General features: G+C 46.2%; 1 protein-coding gene across 1 annotated transcript; it reads right to left on the minus strand.

Moving 5' to 3' along the window:
- Positions 1-5,498: 5,498 nt before the first annotated feature.
- On the minus strand, positions 5,499-25,232 carry LOC139375681 (protein FAM227A-like). The gene is made up of 15 exons (XM_071117488.1): positions 25,112-25,232; positions 24,753-24,820; positions 24,056-24,116; positions 23,797-23,897; positions 23,204-23,347; positions 21,956-22,054; positions 21,740-21,844; positions 19,797-19,926; positions 19,108-19,328; positions 18,553-18,646; positions 18,247-18,329; positions 17,886-18,043; positions 12,599-12,751; positions 5,858-5,930; positions 5,499-5,633 (listed from the first exon to the last, which is right to left on the minus strand). Exons 1-15 carry the CDS (start codon positions 25,230-25,232, stop codon positions 5,538-5,540), a joined length of 1,707 nt encoding a protein of 568 aa, XP_070973589.1. The 3' UTR covers positions 5,499-5,537.
- Between the last annotated feature and the right edge of the window lie 499 nt (positions 25,233-25,731).

A 25,731-nucleotide genomic window follows, 5' to 3' on the forward strand; every position in this document is an offset into this window, starting at 1 on the left:
CTGGAGTGGCCTAGCCAGCCTCCAGATCTCAACCCCATAGAAAATCTTTGGAGGGAGTTGAAAGTCCGTGTTGCCCAGCAACAGCCCCAAAACATCACTGCTCTAGAGGAGATCTGCATGGAGGAATGGGCCAAAATACCAGCAACAGTGTGTGAAAACCTTGTGAAGACCTTGTGGAAACATTTGACCTCTGTCATTGCCAACAAAGGGTATATAGGGTATATAACAAAGCCACCACCAGGTGCTAAGGGTAGGCGACAACCCGTCTGCCACGCTGACCCTCAACACTGGGGCCCCTCAGGGGTGGGTACTTAGTCCCCTCCTGTACTTCCTGTTCACCCACGACTGCTTGGCCAATCTCGACTCCAACACAATCATTAAGTTTGCCGACGACACAACAGTGGTAGGCCTGATCACCGACAATTATGAGATAGCCTATAGGGAGGATGTCAGAGAACTGGCAGCGTGGTGCCAGGACAACAACCTCTCCCTCAATGTGAGCAAGACAAATGAGCTGATCGTGGACTACAAGAAAAGGCGGGCCAAACAGGCCCCCATTAACATCAACAGGGCTGTAGTGGAGCGGGTCTAGAGTTTCATGGTCCTTGGTGTCCACATCACCAACGCTCTATCATGGTCCAAACACACCAAGGCAGTCGTGAAGAGGGCACAACAAAACATTTTCCCCCTCAGGAGACTGAAAAGGTTTGGCATGGGTCCCCAGATCCTCAAACAGTTACACAGCTGCACCATCGAGAGCATCCTGACGGGTTGCATCACCGCCTGGTATGGCAACTGCTCGGCATCTGACCAGAAGGTGCTACAAAGGGTAGTGCATACGGCCCAGTACATCACTTGGGCCAAGCTTCCTGAAATCAAGGACCTATATAATAGGCGATGTCAAAGGACAGCCCATAAAATTGTCAGACTCCAGTCACCAAAGTCATAGACTGTTTTCTCTGCTACCTCACAGGAAGCGGTACCAGAGCGAGGGAGGAGGTGAGGGCCCTCGGAGTGTGGTGTCAGGAAAACAACCTCACACTCAACGTCAACAAAACTAAGGAGATGATTGTGGACTTCAGGAAACAGCAGAGGGAACACCCCCCTATCCACATCGATGGAACAGTAGTGGAGAGGGTAGCAAGTTTTAAGTTCCTCGGCATACACATCACAGACAAACTGAATTGGTCCACTCACACAGACAGCATCGTGAAGAAGGCGCAGCAGCGCCTCTTCAACCTCAGGAGGCTGAAGAAATTCGGCTTGTCACCAAAAGCACTCACAAACTTCTACAGATGCACAATCGAGAGCATCCTGGCGGGCTGTATCACCGCCTGGTATGGCAACTGCACCGCCCTCAACCGTAAGGCTCTCCAGAGGGTAGTGAGGTCTGCACAACGCATCACCGGGGGCAAACTACCTGCCCTCCAGGACACCTACACCACCCGATGTCACAGGAAGGCCATAAAGATCATCAAGGACATCAACCACCCGAGCCACTGCCTGTTCACCCCGCTATCATCCAGAAGGCGAGGTCAGTACAGGTGCATCAAAGCTGGGACCGAGAGACTCAGACTGTTAAACAGCCACCACTAACACTGAGTGGCTGCTGCCAACACACTGACACTGACTCAACTCCAGCCACTTTAATAATGGGAATTGATGGGAAATGATGTAAATATATCACTAGCCACATTAAACAATGCTACCTTATATAAATGTTACTTACCCTACATTATTCATCTCATACGCATACGTATATACTGTACTCTATATCATCGACGGTATCCTTATGTAATACATGTATCACTAGCCACTTTATACTATACTATGCCACTTTGTTTACATACTCATCTCATTTGTACATACTGTACCCGATACCATCTACTGTATCTTGCCTATGCTGCTCTGTACCATCACTCATTCATATATCCTTATGTACATATTCTTTATCCCCTTACACTGTGTACAAGACAGTAGTTTTGGAATTGTTAGTTAGATTACTTGTTATTACTGCATTGTCGGAACTAGAAGCACAAGCATTTCGCTACACTCGCATTAACATCTGCTAACCATGTGTATGTGACAAATAAAATTTGATTTGATTTGATTTGAGCGCCAAGTCTAGGATCAAAAGGCTCCTTAACAGCTTCTATCCCCAAGCCATAAGACTGCTGAACAATTCATCAAGTGGCCACCAGACTATTATGCAAGACCCACTGGCTCCAGGTCATCTACAAGTCCATGCTAGGTAAAGCTCCGCCTTATCTCAGTTCACTGGTCACGATGGCAACACCCACCCGTAGCACGCGCTCCAGCAGGTGTATCTCACTGATCATGCCTAAAGCCAACACCTCATTTGGCCGCCTTTCCTTCCAGTTCTCTGCTACCTGTGACTGGAACGAATTTCAAAAATCGCTGAAGTTGGAGACTTTTATCTCCCTCGCCAACTTTAAACATCTGCTATCTGAGCAGCTAACTGATCGCTGCAGCTGTACATAGTCCATCGGTAAATAGCCCACCCAATTTACCTACCTCATCCCCATACTGTTTTTATTTATTTACTTTTCTGCTCTTTTGGACACCAGTGTCTCTACCTGCACATGACCATCTGATCATTTATCCCTCCAGTGTTAATCTGCTAAATTGTAATTATTCGCCTACCTCCTCATGCCTTTTGCACACAATGTATATAGACTATTTTTTTCCTCTACTGTGTTATTGACTTGTTTATTGTTTACTACATGTGTAACTCTGTGTTGTTGTCTGTTCACACTGCTATGCTTTATCTTGGCCAGGTCACAGTTGTAAATGAGAACTTGTTCTCAACTAGCCTACCTGGTTAAATAAAGGTGAAAAAAATATATATAAAAAATAAAAATGACATTGAACCCCCCTCCATTTGTTTTGTACACTGCTGATACTCGCTGTTTATTGTCTATGCATAGTCACTTCACCCATACCTACGTGTACAAATTACCTCTAACCTGTACCCCTGCAAACTGACGCGATACAGGTACACCCTGTATATAGCCTCCTTATTGTTGTTATTGTGTTACTTTTTATAGTTTTTACTTTAAGACAAATTGTCTATAAATGGAGAAAGTTCAACACTGTTGCTACTCTCCCTATTGAGATATTGTGGCATGACCTCAAGAGAGCAGTTCAGACCAGACATCCCAAGAATATTGCTGAACTGAAACAGTTTTGTAAAGAGGAATGGTCCAAAATTCCTCCTGACCGTTCTGCAGATCTGATCCGCAAGTACAGAAAATGTTTGGTTGAGGTTATTGTTGGCAAAGGAGGGTAAACCAGTTATTAAATCCAAGGGTTCACATACTTTTTCCTCCCTGTACTGTGAATGTTTACAAGGAGTGTTCAATAAAGACATGAAAACATGTAATTGTTTGTGTGTTATTAGTTTACAGTTTTTCTCAATTGCTAAAACACAATTTCTGAAACCTTGCTCCATTTCCTGAAAACATTAAACACAAAACCTCATCTTCAAGCACTATTTACATAACCTCTGACTCCTCTTGCAAAATGACACATTCGCCTCAAAACAGTTTTACCTGTGTTCAAAATCAAACACGGCTCTCAAATCATAAACAAAGTGATCAAAAGTATATACACTCTCAAGCAGTCAGTAAACAATACACCGAAAAATAGAAAACACATTGTTCAAAACATACAATTTTCAGGGATAAGTACATTTATAATCTAAAAAAATATTCAAATTTTTCCGTCATTGTCTTTTGATGAATGAAAACATGTTCTATCATAGTAGCTCAAAATGTATAAGAAATTACTACTCTGCTTTGCTCTTTGCAATTTTGTTTTTTGTTCTTCCTCCTCCTTGTACCCCTATTTTTACAGTACTGTACCCTGCATCTCACAAACTTGTCCTTTGTCTCTGTGATACTGTAATTCTTGTTCTTTGTTGATATGAACCTGCAACCAGTCCAAATCTATTGAGCAGTCAGTACTGTTAATAAATGGAAAGCACAATGTTCAGGGCCATACAATTTGTCCATTGTACAGTATACAGCCTACAATGCACTGTACTACAGTATCCATTCTCAGACTTTCTCCTTCCCACCTTCAACAACCTGTTTGCTCTCTGAACTGGCTTATATTGGTTGTGTCGCATCATTTGAAACAGGTTAAATCAATTTTGAGTGGTTGTGTTCAATCAATGACAAGTCTTCTCTATTTGTATTTGATTGTTGCCACTTGTGTTTACCAGTATGGATGACATGTGCATTAGAGTGCAGAATGTGTTTTGAGAATGAGAATGTGTTTAGAGTTTTGCTGAAAAGTCTAAGTGAGATCTGCAAATTGTATTTTACCATGTGAAATGGTTTAAGGTATTGACAACAGATTGCATAATTAGCTAAATGAGTCCAGGCAACTGATAACTTTGTTCAGCCAATGGGTTTTAGTGTTTTAGCAATTGAGAAAAACTGTAAGCAGACTGGACTATTGTTGTGGCCTAGATGAAGATCAGATCAAATTTTATGATCAATTTATGCGAAATCCAGGTATTTCCAAAGGGTTCACATACTTTTTCTTGCCACTAAGTTCATGAGACATTTAGAAGTTAAATTCTTCATTAGTCATTGGGTACATATCATTAATTTATAGGACAAAAATGTATGTGGCAACTGCAGATTGCCCCTGTAAAATCCACTTTAAAACATCCACTTCAGAATAGCGAGATACGGCCAAAGATGCAGAAGCAAAGGAAGCAGTGGTGGTCAAACAAATCTCCTTAAATGGCCTGTGGACTCACCCTAGTGTGTCTCTTGGCTCGGAAGTGTGATATTTCTCCTTTTATGTCATGTAATAAATATTTTACGATAACATGTTTATAGATCACATTCAGGGAATTCCAATGGCCGGCTGTCTGTCATTTGGTCTGTCAGTCTCTCTCTCTTTCTAGATTACACAGGCCAGATCACGCTGTTAGCGTGTGTGTTTAGTGTTGTTGATCCAGCCCCCTGTTTGAGCTGGCATCAGAGGAAAGCAACGTAGTTTGTTTTCTTTATCAGAAATTTATATTTTATTCAGTAATTCATGTTGTTGTCCTGTTTCTTACCATGAGTCATCAATTGATCACCCTGTAATCAATCTACTGAGCTGTCTGTGTTCTCGTTTCCAAAAGCAATGCTGGTGACCTTGAGGGGTATCGTCTGGGAGGTCAATTAAATATCGTCTATCATCAAGCCAAGATCTCTGTCCAAAACCCCAACCTATCCATATTCTATCTTATGTTTTACACTCTTTCAGTCTTTCTTTTTAATGATTACTCAGAGTCAACACCATTCAGACACAGGTATTTGTAGCCATGTATATACCGCCACATTGTGCCTGTGGTAGTTCATTACAGCATTCCTGCACAGACAGCGTGTACCCCGAAGAGCCAAATATAATCAAAGCCAATACAGTTGAAGCATGTTTTTTTAATGCATTTCCGATATGAGGGTAGTCAGGGTTCAGGTTCAGGGTTCAGTGGTCAAACCCTGGGGGTTAAGGGGTCAGACTGAGGGCTCAGGGGTGACTTTGTCCAGCCCAGACACAGCCATTTCGAAGGCATGTATGACCTCAGAGCTGGTCCTGGTGTCCTCTTCATTCTACGATAAGAATGACAGAACTGTCAATAAAGGGGTATACAGCTACTGTACTTGTAGCTACTTTATAGCTTATCTACCTTCATTCTACAGTAGTGAGGGCCCTGCCGCCCATTACTGAAATTCATATAGATCAGGTTAAGCCATACTCTTTGTGGCACAACACAACAGTACCACCTTTAATACAACAATAGTGAGGACTCACAGGACAGTCATGTAGAACTTACAATGGTCTCTGGGACCAGTAGCTGGCACAGTCGTTTGATAGTTGTCTTCTGGGACAGGATCTTTTTCTGTTTCCTGATTAAAAGAGAGAGAAAGGAGCGTCACCAATACAGGACAGAATCAAGCATGCTTTTGTTCACTTTATTATCTTTTGAAAAGACAAAAAAAGCAAAGACACATTCGGGCAGAGGGTAACTTGAAAATATTATAAACTGGGTGGTTCGAGCCCTGAATGCTGATTGGCTGACAGCCGTGGTATATCGGACTGTATGCCACGGGTATGACAAAACGTGTATTTTTACTGATCTAATTATGTTGGTAACCAGTTTATAATAGCAATAACCCTGGGGGGTTGTGGTATATGGCCAATATACTATGGCTAAGGGCTGAATCCAGGCACTCTGCATTGTGTTGTGCAAAGAACAGCTATTAGCCGTGCTATACTGGCCATATACCACAGACCCCTGTGCCTTATTGCTTAATTAACATAAAACACTTATTTTCACAGGGGAGAAAAAATGCATTTGTATGGGCCAGGGAACATTGGTTGTGTGAGAGTAGGCCTAGAATCAGACAGTGAGAGCAGAGTAGGCTATCATTACCCCAAATAGGTGACAAGTATTAATAGGCCAACATAGACAGATCCAAAGCAGACATTACATGGAGCATCATTTATTTCCAACACCACCTGTGGCTCGCTCTGCAGGTCTAGGCTAAGCTACATCAACATGGTATCTCTCTGTATGGTTATTCAAATGATCAACCTGAGCCTACAGGAGGACAACACCTTGTTGTCACGACTTCCGCCGAGGTTGGCTCTCCTGCCTGTTCGGGCGGTGCTCGGCGGTCGTCGTCACCGTCCTACTAGCCACCACCGATCCCTTTTTCGTTTGTCTGTTGGTTTTGTCTTATTAGTTTCACCTGTGTGTATTTTAGTTTAATTGACGTCCTTATATGTAGTAGGTTGTCCCGCCCTTGTTTTGTGCGGGATTGTTTTGGATTCATGTATTTTGGGTTAATACGTGTGTGTTATTTTCTCCGATAATATTTTGATCCTGTGTTGGATTATTTCACCCTGTATATTTGGGTTGACCGTGTTTGGTTTCCGGAGAATAAAATCTATCGACTCACTGTAACCTGCTCTCTGCGCCTGATTCCACCCACCTTGATATTACGTGACAGAATCCCGCAACCTCCCATGGAATCAGCAGGAGCAGCCGCGTCTCCTCTCCCATCGATGGAGGAGAGAGTCCTCCACCACACCAGCGTGCTTCATCGGATTGGTTCTGCCATGGACCAAATGATGGAGAGGATGGATCGATGGGAGAGGAGTGGTCTTCCCACATCATCGCTAGCACCCCCTTCTCCAGCACCTCCTGTTCCTGCGACCACATCGGGCTCCGGGGCTCTTCGGTTGACACTCCCACGGGAGTATGACGGAACGGCGGCTGGGTGCCAGGGTTTCCTCCTTCAACTGGAACTATACCTGGCTACCGTGCGTCCTGCTCCTTCTGGAGAGGAGAGCGTGAGCGCCCTCGTCTCCTGCTTGACTGGGCGAGCCCTCGAGTGGGCCAACGCAGTGTGGAATGGTCCGGACTCGGCGAGGGATAATTACCCAGAGTTCACCCGCCGATTCCGAGCTGTTTTTGACCATCCACCAGAGGGTCGGGCGGCGGGTGAACGGCTGTTCCACCTGCGGCAGGAGACGAGGAGCGCACAGGACTTTGCTCTGGAGTTCAGGACCTTGGCCGCAGGAGCAGGATGGAACGACAGGGCCTTGGTCGATCATTTCAGATGCAGTCTCAGGGAGGACGTCCGCAGGGAGCTGGCATGTCGGGACACCACCTGCACACTGGATGAGCTCATTGACTTGGCTATCCGTCTCGACAATCTCCTGGCTGCCCGCGGGCGTTCGGATCAGGCCCTGTCGTTTCCACTTCCCAGCCCTCCTGCCCCTATCCCAATGGAATTAGGAGGGGCAGCTTCGAGGGGGACCGGAGGAGGAGTGTCCTCCTGCACCAGTTGTGGTCGACGAGGGCACACGTCAGACCGGTGCTGGAGGAACTCGTCTGGGAGTCGGGATGGCAGGCGGAGCACTGCTCGATCACCCCAGGTGAGTAAGCACCAGACTCACCCAGAGCCTCCTGTCGGTCATGTGTATGTATTGACTTCTTTCCCTGGTTTTTTTCCCTCTCTACAGCATAAGGCGCTAGTCGATTCAGGCGCAGCTGGGAATTTCATGGATCGTGGGCTTGCGTTAAGGCTAGGGATTCCCCTGGTGTCGTTAGACCAACCCTTCCCCGTGCACTCCTTAGATAGCCGACCATTAGGGTCAGGAGTGATTAGGGAGGCTACGGTGCCACTGGACATGGTAACGCAGGGGGATCATAAGGAGCAGATTAGTCTGTTCCTTATAGATTCACCTGCGTTTCCAGTGGTGTTGGGGGTTCCCTGGTTAGCTCAACACAATCCGGTGATTTCCTGGCGACAGGGGGCTCTTAAGGGGTGGTCAGAGGAGTGTTCAGGTAGGTGTAGAGGAGTTGCCGTTGGTGCGACTACGGTGGAGAGTCCAGACCAAGTCTCCATCGTGCGCATTCCCTCTGAATATGCCGATTTGGCTATCGCCTTCAGTAAAAAGAAGGCGACCCAATTACCACCTCATCGTCGAGAGGACTGCGTGATAAACCTTCTGGAGAACGCTGCACTTCCTAGGAGTCACGTGTATCCATTGTCCCAGGAGGAGACGGTAGCGATGGAAACATACGTTGCTGAATCGCTGAGACAGGGGTACATTCGGCCCTCCGCATCACCCGTCTCCTCAAGCTTCTTTTTTGTGAAGAAGAAGGATGGAGGTCTGCGTCCGTGCATTGATTATAGAGGTCTAAATTCCATCACAGTGGGGTTTAGTTACCCACTACCTCTCATCGCTACGGCGGTGGAATCATTTCACGGGGCGCGCTTCTTCACAAAACTGGACCTGAGGAGCGTGTATAATCTGGTGCGTATCCGGGGAGGAGATGAGTGGAAAACTGCATTTAGTACTACATCTGGTCATTATGAGTACCGCGTCATGCCATACGGGTTGAAGAATGCTCCAGCCGTCTTCCAATCCTTCGTAGACGAAATTCTCCGAGACCTGCTCGGGCAGGGAGTGGTAGTGTACATCGATGACATCTTGATCTATTCTGCCACACGCGCGGCGCATGTGTCTCTGGTGCGTAAGGTACCTGGGCGACTGCTGGAGCATGACCTGTATTGCAAGGCGGAGAAATGTGAGTTTTTCAAACAGTCCGTTTCCTTCCTGGGATATCGTATTTCCACCTCTGGGGTGTTGATGGAGGATGACCGCGTTACAGCCGTGCGTAATTGGCCGACTCCGACCACGGTGAAAGAGGTGCAGCGGTTTTTAGGGTTTGCCAATTACTACCGGAGGTTTATCCGGGGTTTTGGTCAGGTGGCTGCTCCCATCACCTCGCTGCTGAAGGGAGGACCGGTGCGCTTGCGCTGGTCAGCAGAGGCGGGCAGAGCATTCACTCGTTTGAAGGAGCTGTTCACCAATGCGCCCGTGTTGGCGCATCCGGACCCCTCTTTAGCGTTCATAGTGGAGGTGGATGCGTCCGAGGCTGGGGTCGGAGCCGTGCTGTCCCAACGCTCGGGCGTGCCACCCAAGCTTCGACCTTGTGCTTTCTTTTCGAGCAAGCTCAGCCCAGCGGAGCGAAACTATGATGTGGGGGACCGGGAGTTGTTAGCTGTAGTCAAGGCTCTGAAGGTGTGGAGACATTGGCTTGAGGGGGCTAAACACCCCTTTCTCATCTGGACTGACCATCGTAATCTCGAGTATATCTGGGCAGCGAAGAGACTAAATCCACGTCAGGCTAGATGGGCCATGTTTTTTACCAGGTTCCGGTTTACCCTCTCATACCGGCCAGGCTCCCAAAACACCAAGGCCGACGCGCTGTCCCGCCTCTATGATACCGAGGAGCGGCCCGTTGAGCCAGCTCCCATCATTTCACCGTCATGTCTCGTGGCACCGGTGGTATGGGAGGTGGACGCGGAGATAGAGGAGGCCTCACGGTCAGAGCCGGCCCCCCCCAACTGTCCAGTGGGAACTCAGTACGTACCGAGGGGGGTCCGGGACAAGCTGATTCGGTGGGCTCATACTCTCCCCTCCTCGGGTCATCCTGGCATCGAGAGGACAGTGCGGAGTCTGAGAGGGAGATACTGGTGGCCCACGCTAGCTAAAGACGTGAGATTTTATGTCTCCTCCTGCTCAGTGTGTGCTCAGAGCAAGGCTCCTCGGCACCTGCCTAGAGGGAAATTACAACCCCTCCCCGTTCCACAACGGCCGTGGACACACTTATCGGTGGACTTTCTTACCGACCTTCCCCCGTCCCAGGGAAGTACTACGATCCTGGTCGTTGTGGACCGGTTTTCTAAGTCCTGTCGTCTCATCCCGTTGCCCGGTCTCCCTACGGCCCTGCAGACTGCTGAGGCCTTGTTTACCCATGTCTTCCGGCACTATGGGGTGCCTGAGGACATCGTTTCTGATCGGGGTCCCCAATTCACGTCCAGAGTATGGAGGGCGTTTATGGAGAGACTGGGGGTCTCGGTCAGCTTAACCTCAGGTTTTCACCCCGAGAGTAATGGGCAGGTGGAGCGCGTAAACCAAGATGTGGGCAGGTTTCTGCGGTCCTATTGCCGGGACCGGCCTGGTGAGTGGACAAGGTATGTTCCCTGGGCTGAACTAGCTCAGAACTCCCTACGCCACTCCTCAACTAACTTGTCTCCTTTTGAGTGTGTGTTAGGTTACCAGCCGTTCCTGGCCCCATGGCATCAGAGCCAGACCGAGGCTCCTGCGGTGGAGGAATGGGTACAGCGCTCCAAGGACACCTGGAAGGCCGTTCAGGACTCACTACGGTTAGCGGGCGAACGGCAGAAGAGGAGCGCTGACCAGCACCGCAGTGAGGCCCCCGTGTTTGCACCGGGGGACAGGGTCTGGCTCTCGACCCGAAACCTGTCCCTCCGCCTGCCCTGTCGGAAGCTGGGGCCGCAGTGTGTGGGGCCGTTCAAAGTCCTGAGGAGAATAAACGAGGTGTGTTACAGGTTACAACTTCCTAGGTATTACCGTATTAACCCCTCGTTTCATGTGTCTCTCCTCAGGCCGGTGGTGGCTGGTCCCCTGGAAGAAGGTGAGGTGCCTGAGGTCCCTCCGCCCCCCCTGGACATCGAGGGGTCCCCGGCGTACACAGTTCGGGGCATTCTGGATTCGAGACGCCGGGTGGGGGGCCTACAGTACCTCGTGGACTGGGAGGGGTACGGTCCGGAGGAGAGATGCTGGGTTCCGGTGAGGGACATTTTGGACCCTTCTCTCCTGAGAGATTTCCACCGCCTCCACCCGGATCGCCCAGCACCTCGTCCTCCGGGTCGTCCTCGAGGACGGTGGCGGCGCGCTGCGGGGGCCGCGCGTCAGGGGGGGGGGGGTACTGTCACGACTTCCGCCGAGGTTGGCTCTCCTGCCTGTTCGGGCGGTGCTCGGCGGTCGTCGTCACCGTCCTACTAGCCACCACCGATCCCTTTTTCGTTTGTCTGTTGGTTTTGTCTTATTAGTTTCACCTGTGTGTATTTTAGTTTAATTGACGTCCTTATATGTAGTAGGTTGTCCCGCCCTTGTTTTGTGCGGGATTGTTTTGGATTCATGTATTTTGGGTTAATACGTGTGTGTTATTTTCTCCGATAATATTTTGATCCTGTGTTGGATTATTTCACCCTGTATATTTGGGTTGACCGTGTTTGGTTTCCGGAGAATAAAATCTATCGACTCACTGTAACCTGCTCTCTGCGCCTGATTCCACCCACCTTGATATTACGTGACACTTGTATGGCTGAGGCAGCAGTGGGCATGTCTGCGTGCCAGGTTGTTCCCTGTTCCCTACATAGTGCACTACTTTTGACCAGAGTGGTTCACTATCTAGTGGGTAGGGTGCCATTTGGGATGCATTTTATGCATTATTTTAAATATATATTTTCAACATTGTTTTTGTATTGACAAGGAGGGACACAATTATGCTAATTGTACTAACATAAAACTGGATATGTTACACAGGGCATTATGGGTATTGTAGTATATAATGCTACAGTTATCAATCAGAAGACCTTGTCAGGTCTCAATAGAAGAGATACACTGAGTATACCAAACATTAAGAACCCCTTCCTAATATTGTGTTGGGGCATAGACTCTACAAGGTGTCGAAAGATGTCCACAGGGATGCTGGCCCATGTTGACTCCAATGCTTCCCACAGTTGTGTCAAGTTGGCTGGAAGTCCATTGGGTGGTGGACCATTCTTGATACACATGGAAAACTGTTGAGTCTAAAAACCCAGCAGCATTGCAGTTCTAGACACAAACTGTTGCGCCTGGTACCTACTAATATACCCAGTTCAAAGGCGCTTCCATCTTTTGTCTTGCTCATTCACCCTATGACTGGCACACGTCTCAATTCTGTCAAGGCTTAGAAATCATTATTTAACATCTCTTCTCCCCTTCATCTACACTGATTGGTGGATTTAACAAGTGACATCAATAAGCGATCATAGCTTTCACCTGTATTCACCTGGTCAGTCGGTCATGGAAAGAGCAGGTGTTAATTTTTTGTACACTCAGTGTGTCTCTTACAGTGTGTGTCTTACTACAGTAAGATATACACTTTAGTGTTGAGCTGTGGTGTTGGGAATGTTAACTGTACCTGAAGGTTTCATAGCGCTCGTCCAGCTTCCTCTGGTTGAGAACATAGAGGTCCTTGGAGTATTGGCCCCACATGGTCCTGAGGTCCCTGCGGTGGGCCACAGAACGCTCCTGGGCCTTACTCAGAATGTCCCTGTACGTCACTGATCCAGCCGTAACATCACCAAGGGGTCAAGGAAGGAACACTGGCTGTGATGTCATGTACAGCGCCATCAGAAAGTATTCACACCCCTTGACTTTTTCAGCAATTTGTTGTGTTACAGCCTGAATTTAAAATTGAATAAATGTAGATTTTTGTCAATACGTATTTAACTCTTGTGGCAAGTCTAAATGAGTTAGAGAGTAAAAAATGTGCTTAATTAACAAGTCACATAATAAGTTGCAATAATACAGTTTAACATGATTTTTGAATGACTACCTCATCTCTGTACCCCACACACAATTATCTGTAAGGTCCCTCAGTAGAGCAGTGAATTTCAAACACATTCAACCACAAAGACCCGGGAGGTTTTCCAATGCCTCGCAAAGAAAGGCCCCTATTGGGTGATGGGTAAAAACAAATGCAGACATTGAATATCCCTTTGAGCATGGTGAAGTTATTAAATACACTTTGGATGGTGTATCAATACACCCAGTCACTTCAAAGATTCAGGTGTCCTTTCTAACTGAGGAAGGAAACCACTCAGGGATTTTACCAATGGTGAATAAAAAACAGTTACAGAGTTTAATGACTGTGATAGGAGAAAACTGAGGATGGATCAACATTGTAGTTACTCCACAATACTAACATATTTGTCAGAGTGAAAATAAGGAATCCTGTACAGATAACAAATATTCCAAAACATGCATCTTGTTTGCAACAAGGTACTAAAGTAATACTGCAAAAAATGTGGCAAAGCAATTGACTTTTTGTCCTGAAAACAAAGTGTTATGTTTGGGGCAAATCCAATACAACACATACTGAGTACTAATCTCCATATTTTCAATCAGTGTTGGCTGCACCATGTTATGGTCATGCTTGTAATTGTTAAGGACTGGGGAGGTTTTCAGGATAAAAAAATATGGAATGGAGCTAAGCACAGGCAAAAGGTTAGAGGAAAACCTGGTTCAGTCTGCTTTTCACCAGACACTGGGAGATTAATTCACATTTCAGCAGGAAAATAACCTAATACACAATGGCAAATCTACACTGGAGCTGCTTACCAAGAATGTTCCTGAGTGGCCAAGATACAGTTTAGACTTAAATCTACTTGAACATCTATGGCAAATAGCTGAAAATGGTTGTCTAGCAATGATCAACAACCAATTTAAAAGAACTTGCATCATTTTTAAAAGAATAATGGGCAAATCCAGGTGTGGAAAGCTCTTAGAAAGACTGGTGCCAAAGGTGTTTTTACTAAGTATTGACCCAAGGGTGTGAATACTTATATAAATGAGATCTTTCTGTCTTTAATTTTCAATAAATCTGCAAACATTTCTAAAAACATGTTCTCACTTTGTCATTATGGGGCATTGTTTGTAGATGGGTGAGAAAAAATATATTGAATCCATTTTGAATTCAGGCTGTAATACAACACATGTGGAATAAGTCAAGGGCATGAATACTTTCTGAAGGCCCTGTATGTGGATGCAGACGGCAGAATGGCTAATACAGGAGCACCCTCTAACTTTATCAACAGAATGATCTGTGGGGTACATGTTTGGCGCCGGGACACACACATACACATTTACATAAATGACTTCCGGCGCCGACAGAGATGGCCGCCTCGCTTCGCGTTCCTAGGAAACTATGCAGTTTTTTGTTTTTTTACGTGTTATTTCTTACATTAGTACCCCAGGTCATCTTAGGTTTCATCACATACAGTCGAGAAGAACTACTGAATATAAGATCAGCGTCAACTCACCATCAGTACGACCAAGAATACGCTTTTCGCGACGCGGATCCTGTGCTCTGCCTTACAAACAGGACAACGGAGTGGATCCCATGCAGCGACCCAAAAAAACGACTCCGAAAAAGAGGGAAACGAGGCGGTCTTCTGGTCAGACTCCGGAGACGGGCACATCGTGCACCATTCCCTAGCATTCTTCTTGCCAATGTCCAGTCTCTTGACAACAAGGTTGATGAAATCCGAGCAAGGGTAGCATTCCAGAGGGACATCAGAGACTGTAACGTTCTTTGCTTCACGGAAACGTGGCTTACTGGAGAGACGCTATCCGAAGCGGTGCAGCCAACAGGTTTCTCCACGCATCGCCCAGACAGGAAAAAACATATTTCTGGTAAAAAGAGGGGCGGGGGCGTATGCCTTATGACTAACGTGACATGGTGTGATGAAAGAAACATACAGGAACTCAAATCCTTCTGTTCACCTGATTTAGAATTCCTCACAATCAAATGTAGACCGCATTATCTACCAAGAGAATTCTCTTCGATTATAATCACAGCCGTATATATCCCCCCCCAAGCAGACACATCGTTGGCTCTGAATGAACTTTATTTGACTCTTTGCAAACTGGAAACCATTTATCCGGAGGCTGCATTCATTGTAGCGGGGGATTTTAACAAGGCTAATCTGAAAACAAGACTCCCCAAATTTTATCAGCATATCGATTGCGCAACCAGGGGTGGAAAGACCTTGGATCATTGTTACTCTAACTTCCGCGACGCATATAAGGCCCTGCCCCGCCCCCCTTTCGGAAAAGCTGACCACGACTCCATTTTGTTGATCCCTGCCTACAGACAGAAACTAAAACAAGAGGCTCCCACGCTGAGGTCTGTCCAACGCTGGTCCGACCAAGCTGACTCCACACTCCAAGACTGCTTCCAACACGTGGACTGGGACATGTTTCGTATTGCGTCAGACAACAACATTGACGAATACGCTGATTCGGTGTGCGAGTTCATTAGAACGTGCGTTGAAGATGTCGTTCCCATAGCAACGATTAAAACATTCCCTAACCAGAAACCGTGGATTGATGGCAGCATTCGTGTGAAACTGAAAGCGCGAACCACTGCTTTTAATCAGGGCAAGGTGTCTGGTAACATGACCGAATACAAACAGCGCAGCTATTCCCTCCGCAAGGCTATCAAACAAGCTAAGCGTCAGTACAGAGACAAAGTAGAATCTCAATTCAACGGCTCAGACACAAGAGGCATGTGGCAGGGTCTACAGTCAATCACGGACTACAGGAAGAAATCCAGCCCAGTCACGGACCAGGATGTCCTGCTCCCAGGCAGACTAAATAACTTTTTTGCCCGCTTTGAGGACAATACAGTGCCACTGACACGGCCTGCAACGAAAACTTGCGGTCTCTCCTTCACTGCAGCCGAGGTGAGTAAGACATTTAAACGTGTTAACCCTCGCAAGGCTGCAGGCCCAGACGGCATCCCCAGCCGCGCCCTCAGAGCATGCGCAGACCAGCTGGCCGGTGTGTTTACGGACATATTCAATCAATCCCTATACCAGTCTGCTGTTCCCACATGCTTCAAGAGGGCCACCATTGTTCCTGTTCCCAAGAAAGCTAAGGTAACTGAGCTAAACGACTACCGCCCCATAGCACTCACTTCCGTCATCATGAAGTGCTTTGAGAGACTAGTCAAGGACCATATCACCTCCACCCTACCTGACACCCTAGACCCACTCCAATTTGCTTACCGCCCAAATAGGTCCACAGACGATGCAATCTCAACCACACTGCACACTGCCCTAACCGATCTGGACAAGAGGAATACCTATGTGAGAATGCTGTTCATTGACTACAGCTCGGCATTCAACACCATAGTACCCTCCAAGCTCGTCATCAAGCTCGAGACCCTGGGTCTCGACCCCGCCCTGTGCAACTGGGTACTGGACTTCCTGACGGGCCGCCCCCAGGTGGTGAGGGTAGGCAACAACATCTCCTCCCCGCTGATCCTCAACACTGGGGCCCCACAAGGGTGCGTTCTGAGCCCTCTCCTGTACTCCCTGTTCATCCACGACTGCGTGGCCACGCACGCCTCCAACTCAATCATCAAGTTTGCGGACGACACAACAGTGGTAGGCTTGATTACCAACAACGACGAGACGGCCTACAGGGAGGAGGTGAGGGCCCTCGGAGTGTGGTGTCAGGAAAATAACCTCACACTCAACGTCAACAAAACTAAGGAGATGATTGTGGACTTCAGGAAACAGCAGAGGGAACACCCCCCTATCCACATCGATGGAACAGTAGTGGAGAGGGTAGCAAGTTTTAAGTTCCTCGGCATACACATCACAGACAAACTGAATTGGTCCACTCACACAGACAGCATTGTGAAGAAGGCGCAGCAGCGCCTCTTCAACCTCAGGAGGCTGAAGAAATTCGGCTTGTCACCAAAAGCACTCACAAACTTCTACAGATGCACAATCGAGAGCATCCTGGCGGGCTGTATCACCGCCTGGTACGGCAACTGCTCCGCCCTCAACCGTAAGGCTCTCCAGAGGGTAGTGAGGTCTGCACAACGCATCACCGGGGGCAAACTACCTGCCCTCCAGGACACCTACACCACCCGATGTCACAGGAAGGCCATAAAGATCATCAAGGACATCAACCACCCGAGCCACTGCCTGTTCACCCCGCTATCATCCAGAAGGCGAGGTCAGTACAGGTGCATCAAAGCTGGGACCGAGAGACTGAAAAACAGCTTCTATCTCAAGGCTATCAGACTGTTAAACAGCCACCACTAACATTGAGTGGCTGCTGCCAACACACTGACACTGACTCAACTCCAGCCACTTTAATAATGGGAATTGATGGGAAATGATGTAAATATATCACTAGCCACTTTAAACAATGCTACCTTATATAATGTTACTTACCCTACATTATTCATCTCATAGGCATACGTATATACTGTACTCTATATCATCGACTGTATCCTTATGTAATACATGTATCACTAGCCACTTTAACTATGCCACCTTGTTTACATACTCATCTCATATGTATATACTGTACTCGATACAATCTACTGTATCTGCCTATGCTGCTCTGTACCATCACTCATTCATATATCCTTATGTACATATTCTTTATCCCCTCACACTGTGTACAAGACAGTAGTTTTGGAATTGTTAGGTTAGATTACTTGTTGGTTATTACTGCATTGTCGGAACTAGAAGCACAAGCATTTCGCTACACTCGCATTAACATCTGCTAACCATGTGTATGTGACAAATAAAATTTGATTTGATTTGATTTGATTTACACACACACCCACATAGGTACAGTACACACGCACACACACTCCATTATTATCATTGTGAGGATATGGAGGCAGCTTGCTGATCTCGGTCCGGACCACCAGTACGTCCTGTCCCACCTTGGGGTCCATGTGGAGAACACGCATGTAGTACTGCACCAGAGGACTGTTGCCATACACGTTAAACACACTGCGCTTAAACGCCATGTCCGGGTAGGCTACTTGGGACTGTGGGAGAGGGGGAGAAACAGTGGGAATGAGAGAGGGATATGAAGGAGAGCGGATGAGAGAAAAAGAGAAAGGTGTGTGTTTGTTTGAGAGCAAGAGAGAGTGAAAGAAAGAAAAGAGGGGTAAATAAAACAATGTCTGCAGGGAGAGTAAGACAGACAGAATGAGTGTGAAAGCTGGACTGTGTGAAGTGCCAGTCTGACCTCTCTGGCATGTGTCTGGTTGGCCTGTCCAGTCAGGGCCTTCAGGTCTGACCCTGTGATGTTCGCTGAGCCCACGGTCTTCTCTGGAACAACCAGAACATCACACACAGCCAACAACAGAGAGACATGGGAGACAAGAAGAGCACACAAAGTGCAAGTTGGCATTGAGTTCTGGTGAAGTCAATATCACTACCAAAGACCTATGCCATGAATCTCGAATTTGAATCAAGTCCATGCAGAGAAACCACTAAACACAGACTACATTTAGACTACTTATGCTTACCAAATTGAGACATAGAGGTTTACCTTCCGAGCCTGACGTAGTGCTGGTTGTGTTAACTGTGCTTTTAGATGGCTGGCTCTCCAGAGTGGTGTGACTACTACTGGTCAGCAATGAGCTCTGAGACACACACAGAAGGACATAGGGTCTGATCAATTGGTGTCCCACTGGGCACAGACGTCATTTCAATGTCTAGTTTTGATTTCCATTTGGTTGAGTTGTCCACTAACATGAATTGAATGTCACCATGTCATTAGATTTAGGTTAAATGTTCCCTTACGTTGAAGACTTTTTGCAAATCCAATCCGTTTTCCACGTTGATTCAATGTCATTCAATTTTGTTGTTGAAATTACGTGGAAACAACTTTGATTCAACCTGCTTTCACCCAGTGGGGTGTTTGTGTGTGTGTGATTGAGTGTGTGTGATTGAGTGTGTGTGTGTGTGTGTGTGCGTGTGTGTGTGTGTGTGTGTGTGTGTGTGTGTGTGTGTGTGTGTGTGTGTGTGTGTGTGTGTGTGTGTGCTCATTTTAAGTGTGCATGCTCACATGCCTGCGTGACTTTGACAAAATGAAAAGACTGACCGGTTTGTTCTTCAGTAGAGTGGTGGCACTGCTGGTCAATTTACTATGAAAGGGCTCATCAACATAGGCACTGGAGAACATACTGTCTAGGAGAGACAGACATGAGTCACTCTCTTTCTCATTCCTCTTGTTCCCAGAAACAAACTGAACATGAGTGGCCTCCTCTGGCTCCAGAGCCTCAAAATCCCACTTTTTAAAAATATCAGGGACAGGACAGATACCTATATATATATATATATAGAGAGAGAGAGAGAGAGAGAGAGAGAGAGAGAGAGAGAGAGAGAGAGAGAGACAGACAGACAGACAGACAGACAGACAGACAGACAGACAGACAGACAGACAGAGCGGGAGAGAGAGAGACAGACAGACAGACAGAGCGGGAGAGAGACAGACAGACAGAGCGGGAGAGAGAGAGAGAGAGAGAGAGAGAGAGAGAGAGAGAGAGAGACAGACAGACAGACAGACAGACAGACAGACACAGACAGACAGACAGAGCGGGAGAGAGACAGACAGACAGACAGACAGACAGGCGGGAGAGAGAGAGAGGGGTAAACAGTGTCAGCTGGGAGGGTAGATAGGTAGAATTAATATGAAAGACTGAAAGAATCTACAGATGCCTGAGTGGAAATAGAGTACTAAATGACAGAGAGAAAGTATGTATGTTTCTCAGTGAGTGTGTGCAGTGTCACCTCCTGTCCACTGGTAGGCAGTAAAGCACAGTGGGATGAGGAAGGTGTCACTGCGGAGGGTTCTGCAGGACTGAGGGAAACAACAGCAGAAGCAGCAGTACAGGGTCTGAGCCAGAGTACTGGGGAACTCCTATAGATGAAAGAGATTAGGAAATAGTTTTGATTATACTCAGTGTGAGATAAATGTAAAAGCTATACAGCTGAAGTCAGAAGTTTACATAAACTTAGGTTGGAGTCATTAAAACTAGTTTTTCAACCACTCCACAAATTTCTTGTTAACAAACTATAGTTTTGGCAAGTCGGTTAGGACATCTACTTTGTGCATGACACAAGTCATTTTTCCAACAATTGTTTACAGACAGATTATTTCACTTATAGTTCACTGTATCACAATTCCAGTGGGTCAGAAGTTTACATACACTAAGTTGACTGTGCCTTTAAACAGCTTGGAAAATTCCAGAAAATTATGTCATGGTTTTGGAAGCCTCTGATAGGCTAATTGACATCAATTGAGTAAATTGGAGGTGTACTTGTGAATGTATTTCAAGGACTACTTTCAAACTCAGTGCCTCTTTGCTTGATATCATGGGAAAATCAAAAGAAATCATCCAAGACTTCAGAAAAAAAATTGTAGACCTCGACAAGTCTGGTTCATACTTGGGTGCAATTTCCAAACTCCTGTTAGTACCACGTTCATCTGTACAAACAATAGCATGCAAGTATAAACACCATGGGACCAAGCAGCTATCATATCGCTCAGGAAGGAGATGCGTTCTGTCTCCTAGAGATGAATATACTTTGGTACGAAAAGTACAAATCAATCCCAGAACAACAGCAAAAGACCTTGTGAAGATGCTGGAGGAAACAGATACAAAAGTATCTATATCCACAGTAAAACGAGTATGTTATATCGACATAACCTGAAAGGCCTCTCAGTAAGGAAGAAGCCACTGCTCCAAAACCGCCATAAAAAAGCCGGACTACGGTTTGCAACTGCGCATGGGGACAAAGATCGTACTTTTTGGAGAAATGTCCTCTGGTCTGATGAAACAAAAATAGAACTGTTTGGCCATAATGACCATTGTTATGTTTGGAGGAAAAAGGGGCAGGCTTGCAAGCCGAAGAACACCATCCCAACCGTGAAGCACGGGGGTGGCAGCATTGTGTTGTGGGGGTGCTTTGCTGCAGGAGGGACTGGTGCACTTCACAAAATAGATGGCTTCGTGAGGTAGGAAAATGATGTGGAAATATTGAAGCAACATCTCAAGACATCAGTTAGGAAGTTAAAGCTTGGTCGCAAAGGGGTCTTCCAAATGGACAATGACCCCACGCACTTCCAAAGTTGTGGCAAAATGGCTTAAGGACAACAAAGTCAAGGTATTGGAATGGTCATCACAAAGCCCTGAGCTCAATCCTATAGAAAATGTGTGGGCAGAACTGAAAAAGTGAGTGCCAGCAAGGAGGCCTACAAACCTGACTCAGTTACACCAGCTCTGTCAGGAGGAATGGGCCAGGAATGGGCCAAAATTCACCCAACTTATTGTGGGAAGCTTGTGGAAGGCTACCTGAAACGTTTCACCAAAAAATGTAAAGACAATGCTACCAAAAACTAATTGAGTGTATGCAAACTTCTGACCCACTGTGAATGTGATGAAAGAAATAAAAGCTGAAATATATCCTTCTCTCTAATATTATTCTGACATTTCACATTCTTAAAATAAAGTGGTGATCCTAACTGACCTAAGACATGGAATTTTTACTAGGATTAAATCTCATGAATTGTGAAAAGCTGAGTTCAAATGTATTTGGCTAAGGTGTATGTAAACTTCTGACTTCAACTGTACGTTTTATCTGTGAGTGCTCAGTTGAATCTTATAATATTGTATGTTATGTGCATGATCAATCTATCAACCTGCACAGGAGTAGAGAAAAATAGGCATTACCCTGAGAAACCACTTGCCACTGCGTGATGTTAGACTCTGGGTCAGGATTCGGATGTAATTCTCTGCAATTCGTGCAAAGAGACTGTCCTGTATGCGTGCGTCTGGCTGGAGAGAAGAAACATGGCAGCCATTAATGTAACACCACCTGTGGTTTAAGTCTGTTGACAACTGCACTAAAAACACATGTGCATAAATGTGACTTTCTGTCAATCTCACCTGGAAGTGCTGTAGAAACAGCCACCAGAAGGAGTCCATGACAAAGTCCTCCATCATAGAAGAAGATAGGATGCTTTGGAACACTGCCTTGTACCTGGGCTACAGGACAGGATGGAGATGGAATGTTTCAAACATTAGTCAGATAATTATAATAGTTTGCTGATTATGTTTGAAATCATATTTGAAGTTCATGTTTATGAGCCATACTCTGTTTCCTTAGCCTGGTCCCAGATCTGTTTAACTACACATTTGGCATGACAAAAACCATAGTAGTTAGTTACAAAGACCAAACCGATCTGGAACCAGGCCAATGTTTCCTTTCTTCAATGTGACTAATGGAGAAAAAAACTGATCCCCCTACCAAATGAAGAAGCCTACAGCATATGCCTTGTAGTCCAGCGGATAAGAACCAAATATACCCGAGAAGTAGCAAACTTGTTAAACTAATACTAGAAACATTTTATACATGAGTGGCCTCCTCTGGCTCCAGAGCCTCAAAAGCCCACTTCTTAAAAACATCACCGTAAGGAACATTTTAAAGATTGGAGGCAGTCTGGGAAGCATGTCAGTCAACCAGAGCGGCCATTTTAATAAAATGGCTGCCATTCGGATTTCCTGTTAGAAGAAAATAGGGTAAAATCATTCCAAACAATATCAGAATGACTTTGTAATGTTATCTATCCACTAAATAAATCCCACAGATAATATAGACAATAATCATAATGTACTCTTAAGACCTTAATAGTGGTCATATTAAGGTCATTGTGACCATAGTCTAGCGGCTACATGAGGAAATTGAGGATTATGTGATAGAGACCAAATTTCACACACAGCTAGGGCATGTCTAAATAGGTATTTGTGGCTATACTGTCATCACAGATTGTCCATTACCCATCCTGGCAGTCATTTCCAGTATGGCCGCTAAAAAATTGGTTAAAGAAACCCAATGGAAACATTCCAAGTAGGCTTGTCTGTAGCTTGTTACATCTGCTCTGAAATGCATTTACACTATTAAGGTCTTAAGAGTACATTATGAGTATTGTCTATATTATCTGTGGGATTTATTTAGTGGATAGATAACATTACAAAGTCATTCCGCTCTGGTTGACTGACAGGCTTCCCAGACTGCCTCCAATCTATAAAATGTCCCCTTAAGGTATCTAGTATTGGTGTACCAAGGTTGATACTTGTATCATAACATGGAACAATTATTTCACCTATCCGCTGGACTACAGTGCTGTTTAGTACCTTGTCGGTGAGGTGTGGCTGTGCCCTCACTACGTGGGTAATGATGGTAGAAAAGGTGTTGCTGTGTGGCAGGGGCATGGGCATGTCGTCTCTGAACCCTGGGTACTGATACAGCTCCACCAGCTTGGGCATGCCCACCTCACGCTGAGGGTAAGAGAGAGAAAGCAGATTAAACCATCTCAGCGGGAAAGGAATGTGATTTCCCATGGCATCTTCTTCTGCCTGCTGGGATAACACACATCGCTATTTGAACACACACAAATGACCAACATAAAATCCCATTTGAATTCTCAGTTTAAACTTGGTATGCAGCATTGTCTCTTAATTCAATCAGGAACAAGTCTGTTGAATATGTAATTTACACATGAGTTGAATGGGTCAGAAGAACCTATTCCAGTAATTACATTATGTATACAGGATAACAATGTGACCAACCAGCTTCAGTGTTCTCAACGAGGACATCTCTCACTGATTATGGATGATTATTGATCAAAATGACCATTGACATAATAGGCAGATCACACTTGGGTTACCCAGGCGATACGTCACTCCTCAACACCATCCTCCTCCCTCCGTCAAGTGTGAGCCCTGACCTTTTCAGCTGGCATGTTGTGCCGGCGATTCTGCAGCGACGTGGACGAGTCCTGCTGGGACGACAGCCGCGTGAACTTTGACCCCGCCTTGTCTTGTCTGTCTGGAGGGAGGAGAGATATCACATGATTACTTAACCCTGTATCAAACCATTAGACCATTGCTAAAATTCTGTTTCCCTTTTCCTATTCTTTGAAACTATAAGAAGACATAAGCATTGTTTGAAATGTCAAGAACCCATAAGAAACCATGTGACCATACCTTTGCCCTCTGCGATAGCAGCTAGGTGAGTATGTAGCGTCTGTCCGCAGTCATAACCCATCTGAAAAACACAGCTTCCACGTCATGATACAAAGACTATACTATGAGGTGTGTGTGTGTGTGTGTGTGTGTGTGTGTGTGTGTGTGTGTGTGTGTGTGTGTGTGTGTGTGTGTGTGTGTGTGTGTGTGTGCGAGTGTGTGCGAGTGTGTGCGTGTGTGTGCGTGTGTGTGTGTGTGTGTGTGTGTGTGTGTATGTGAGTGTGTGTGTGTGTGTGAGTGTGTGTGAGTGTGTGTGTGTGTGTGTGTGTGTGTGTGTGTGTGTGTGTGTGTGTGTGTGTGTGTGTGTGTGCGAGTGTGTGCGAGTGTGTGCGAGTGTGTGCGAGTGTGTGTGTGTGTGTGTGTGTGTGTGTGTGTGTGTGTGTGTGTGTGTGTGTGTGTGTGTGTGAGTGTGTGTGAGTGTGTGTGTGTGTGTGAGTGTGTGTGTATGTGTGTGCTCGCGTGTGTGCTCGCGTGTGTGTGTGTGTGTGCGTGCGTGCGTGCGTGCATGCGCGTGCGTGCATGCGTGCGTGTGCGCGTGTGAGTGTGCGTGTGTGTGTGTGTGTGCGTGCGTGCGTGCGTGCATGCGCGTGCGTGCATGCGTGCGTGTGTGCGTGTGAGTGTGCGTGTGTGTGTGTGTGTGTGCGTGCCCTACACTCACAGAGCTGAAGAGGGGAGGCAAACGGGCAATCCTTGCACTGAGGGACCCTATTGAACCCACCAGACAAGCTGTCACACCCCCATAAAGGACAAACACAAATTCACACTCTATTATTTCAATATTTATCAGTCATATCATAACATAACAATGAGGTAATTGGAGAGAAGTGTGTGGGACAGTGAGGGACACTAAATGTACATCACCACGATTGTGTAAACTATTTCACTTAGGCCTACTGAATGGGGACACTGCATGTTTTCAATAGGCTAGGCTATTGCCTCCCTAACATTAGCTGAGTTTAGTCCACGATACGATGCAGGGATCTAAACTAGAGCTCCCCGGACATGTGAAGAGGATACAGGCTGGAGTGCGTGAGGCCTCTTGTAGGCTCTCCTTCTTGCTTCGCGCAGTGACAGGGTTCTCGCTCACGTCCTCCTGGTACACCACGATGGGTGCGCACTGCTCACTGATGTCCGCCATTGTTGACCTCTGCCACTACCGCAACTGCCGACTCAGCAACAAACCTAGAGAGACGGGCTGGTGCATAGCGGCATTTTAAGTTGTCAATCAATTCCAAAGCCAATCAAACACTCTCTATAAGCCTATGTCAACACAGGACGAAAAACAGCATGACATTGTCATTTCTTACATTTTGATCACAGCAAAAGGAAGGTAACATTGCCACTACCTTGCTCTCCAAACAACGAGCATGAATTGAGGAGCAAACTGAATCAGACAAGAAGGAAATACATTGGAGGCCAGTGGGAATTAATAAAAGCGCTTCTTTATTGATAAAACCAGCACATTTTGGCCTTTCATCCTTCAGCCTTCATTGGAAGGTGTCTTTTATTTCAAATGACCTCCTACAGCTTCCAATAGGTCATTATATGTCTATAAACAACGGGTCAGATTTTTGCAACACAATCACATTGTTTTTTTTGTATTTCCATAGTGATTGAACCCATATGAGGCCATTTTG

The sequence above is a fragment of the Oncorhynchus clarkii genome, chromosome 20, assembly GCF_045791955.1.
Source record: "Oncorhynchus clarkii lewisi isolate Uvic-CL-2024 chromosome 20, UVic_Ocla_1.0, whole genome shotgun sequence".
Lineage (NCBI taxonomy): Eukaryota > Metazoa > Chordata > Actinopteri > Salmoniformes > Salmonidae > Oncorhynchus > Oncorhynchus clarkii.

Bases quoted from the DNA above. Each gene is read 5' to 3' on its own strand.
- LOC139375681 (XM_071117488.1), bottom strand. From the start codon at position 25,232: ATGGCGGACATCAGTGAGCAGTGCGCACCCATCGTGGTGTACCAGGAG. The intron at 24,821-25,111 runs GTATCCTCTTCA...GGGGTGTGACAG, and splicing joins GGCCTCACGCACTCCAGCCT to CTTGTCTGGTGGGTTCAATA. The intron at 12,752-17,885 runs ATATCCTCACAA...TGGTGATGTTAC, and splicing joins GAGATCAGCAAGCTGCCTCC to GGCTGGATCAGTGACGTACA.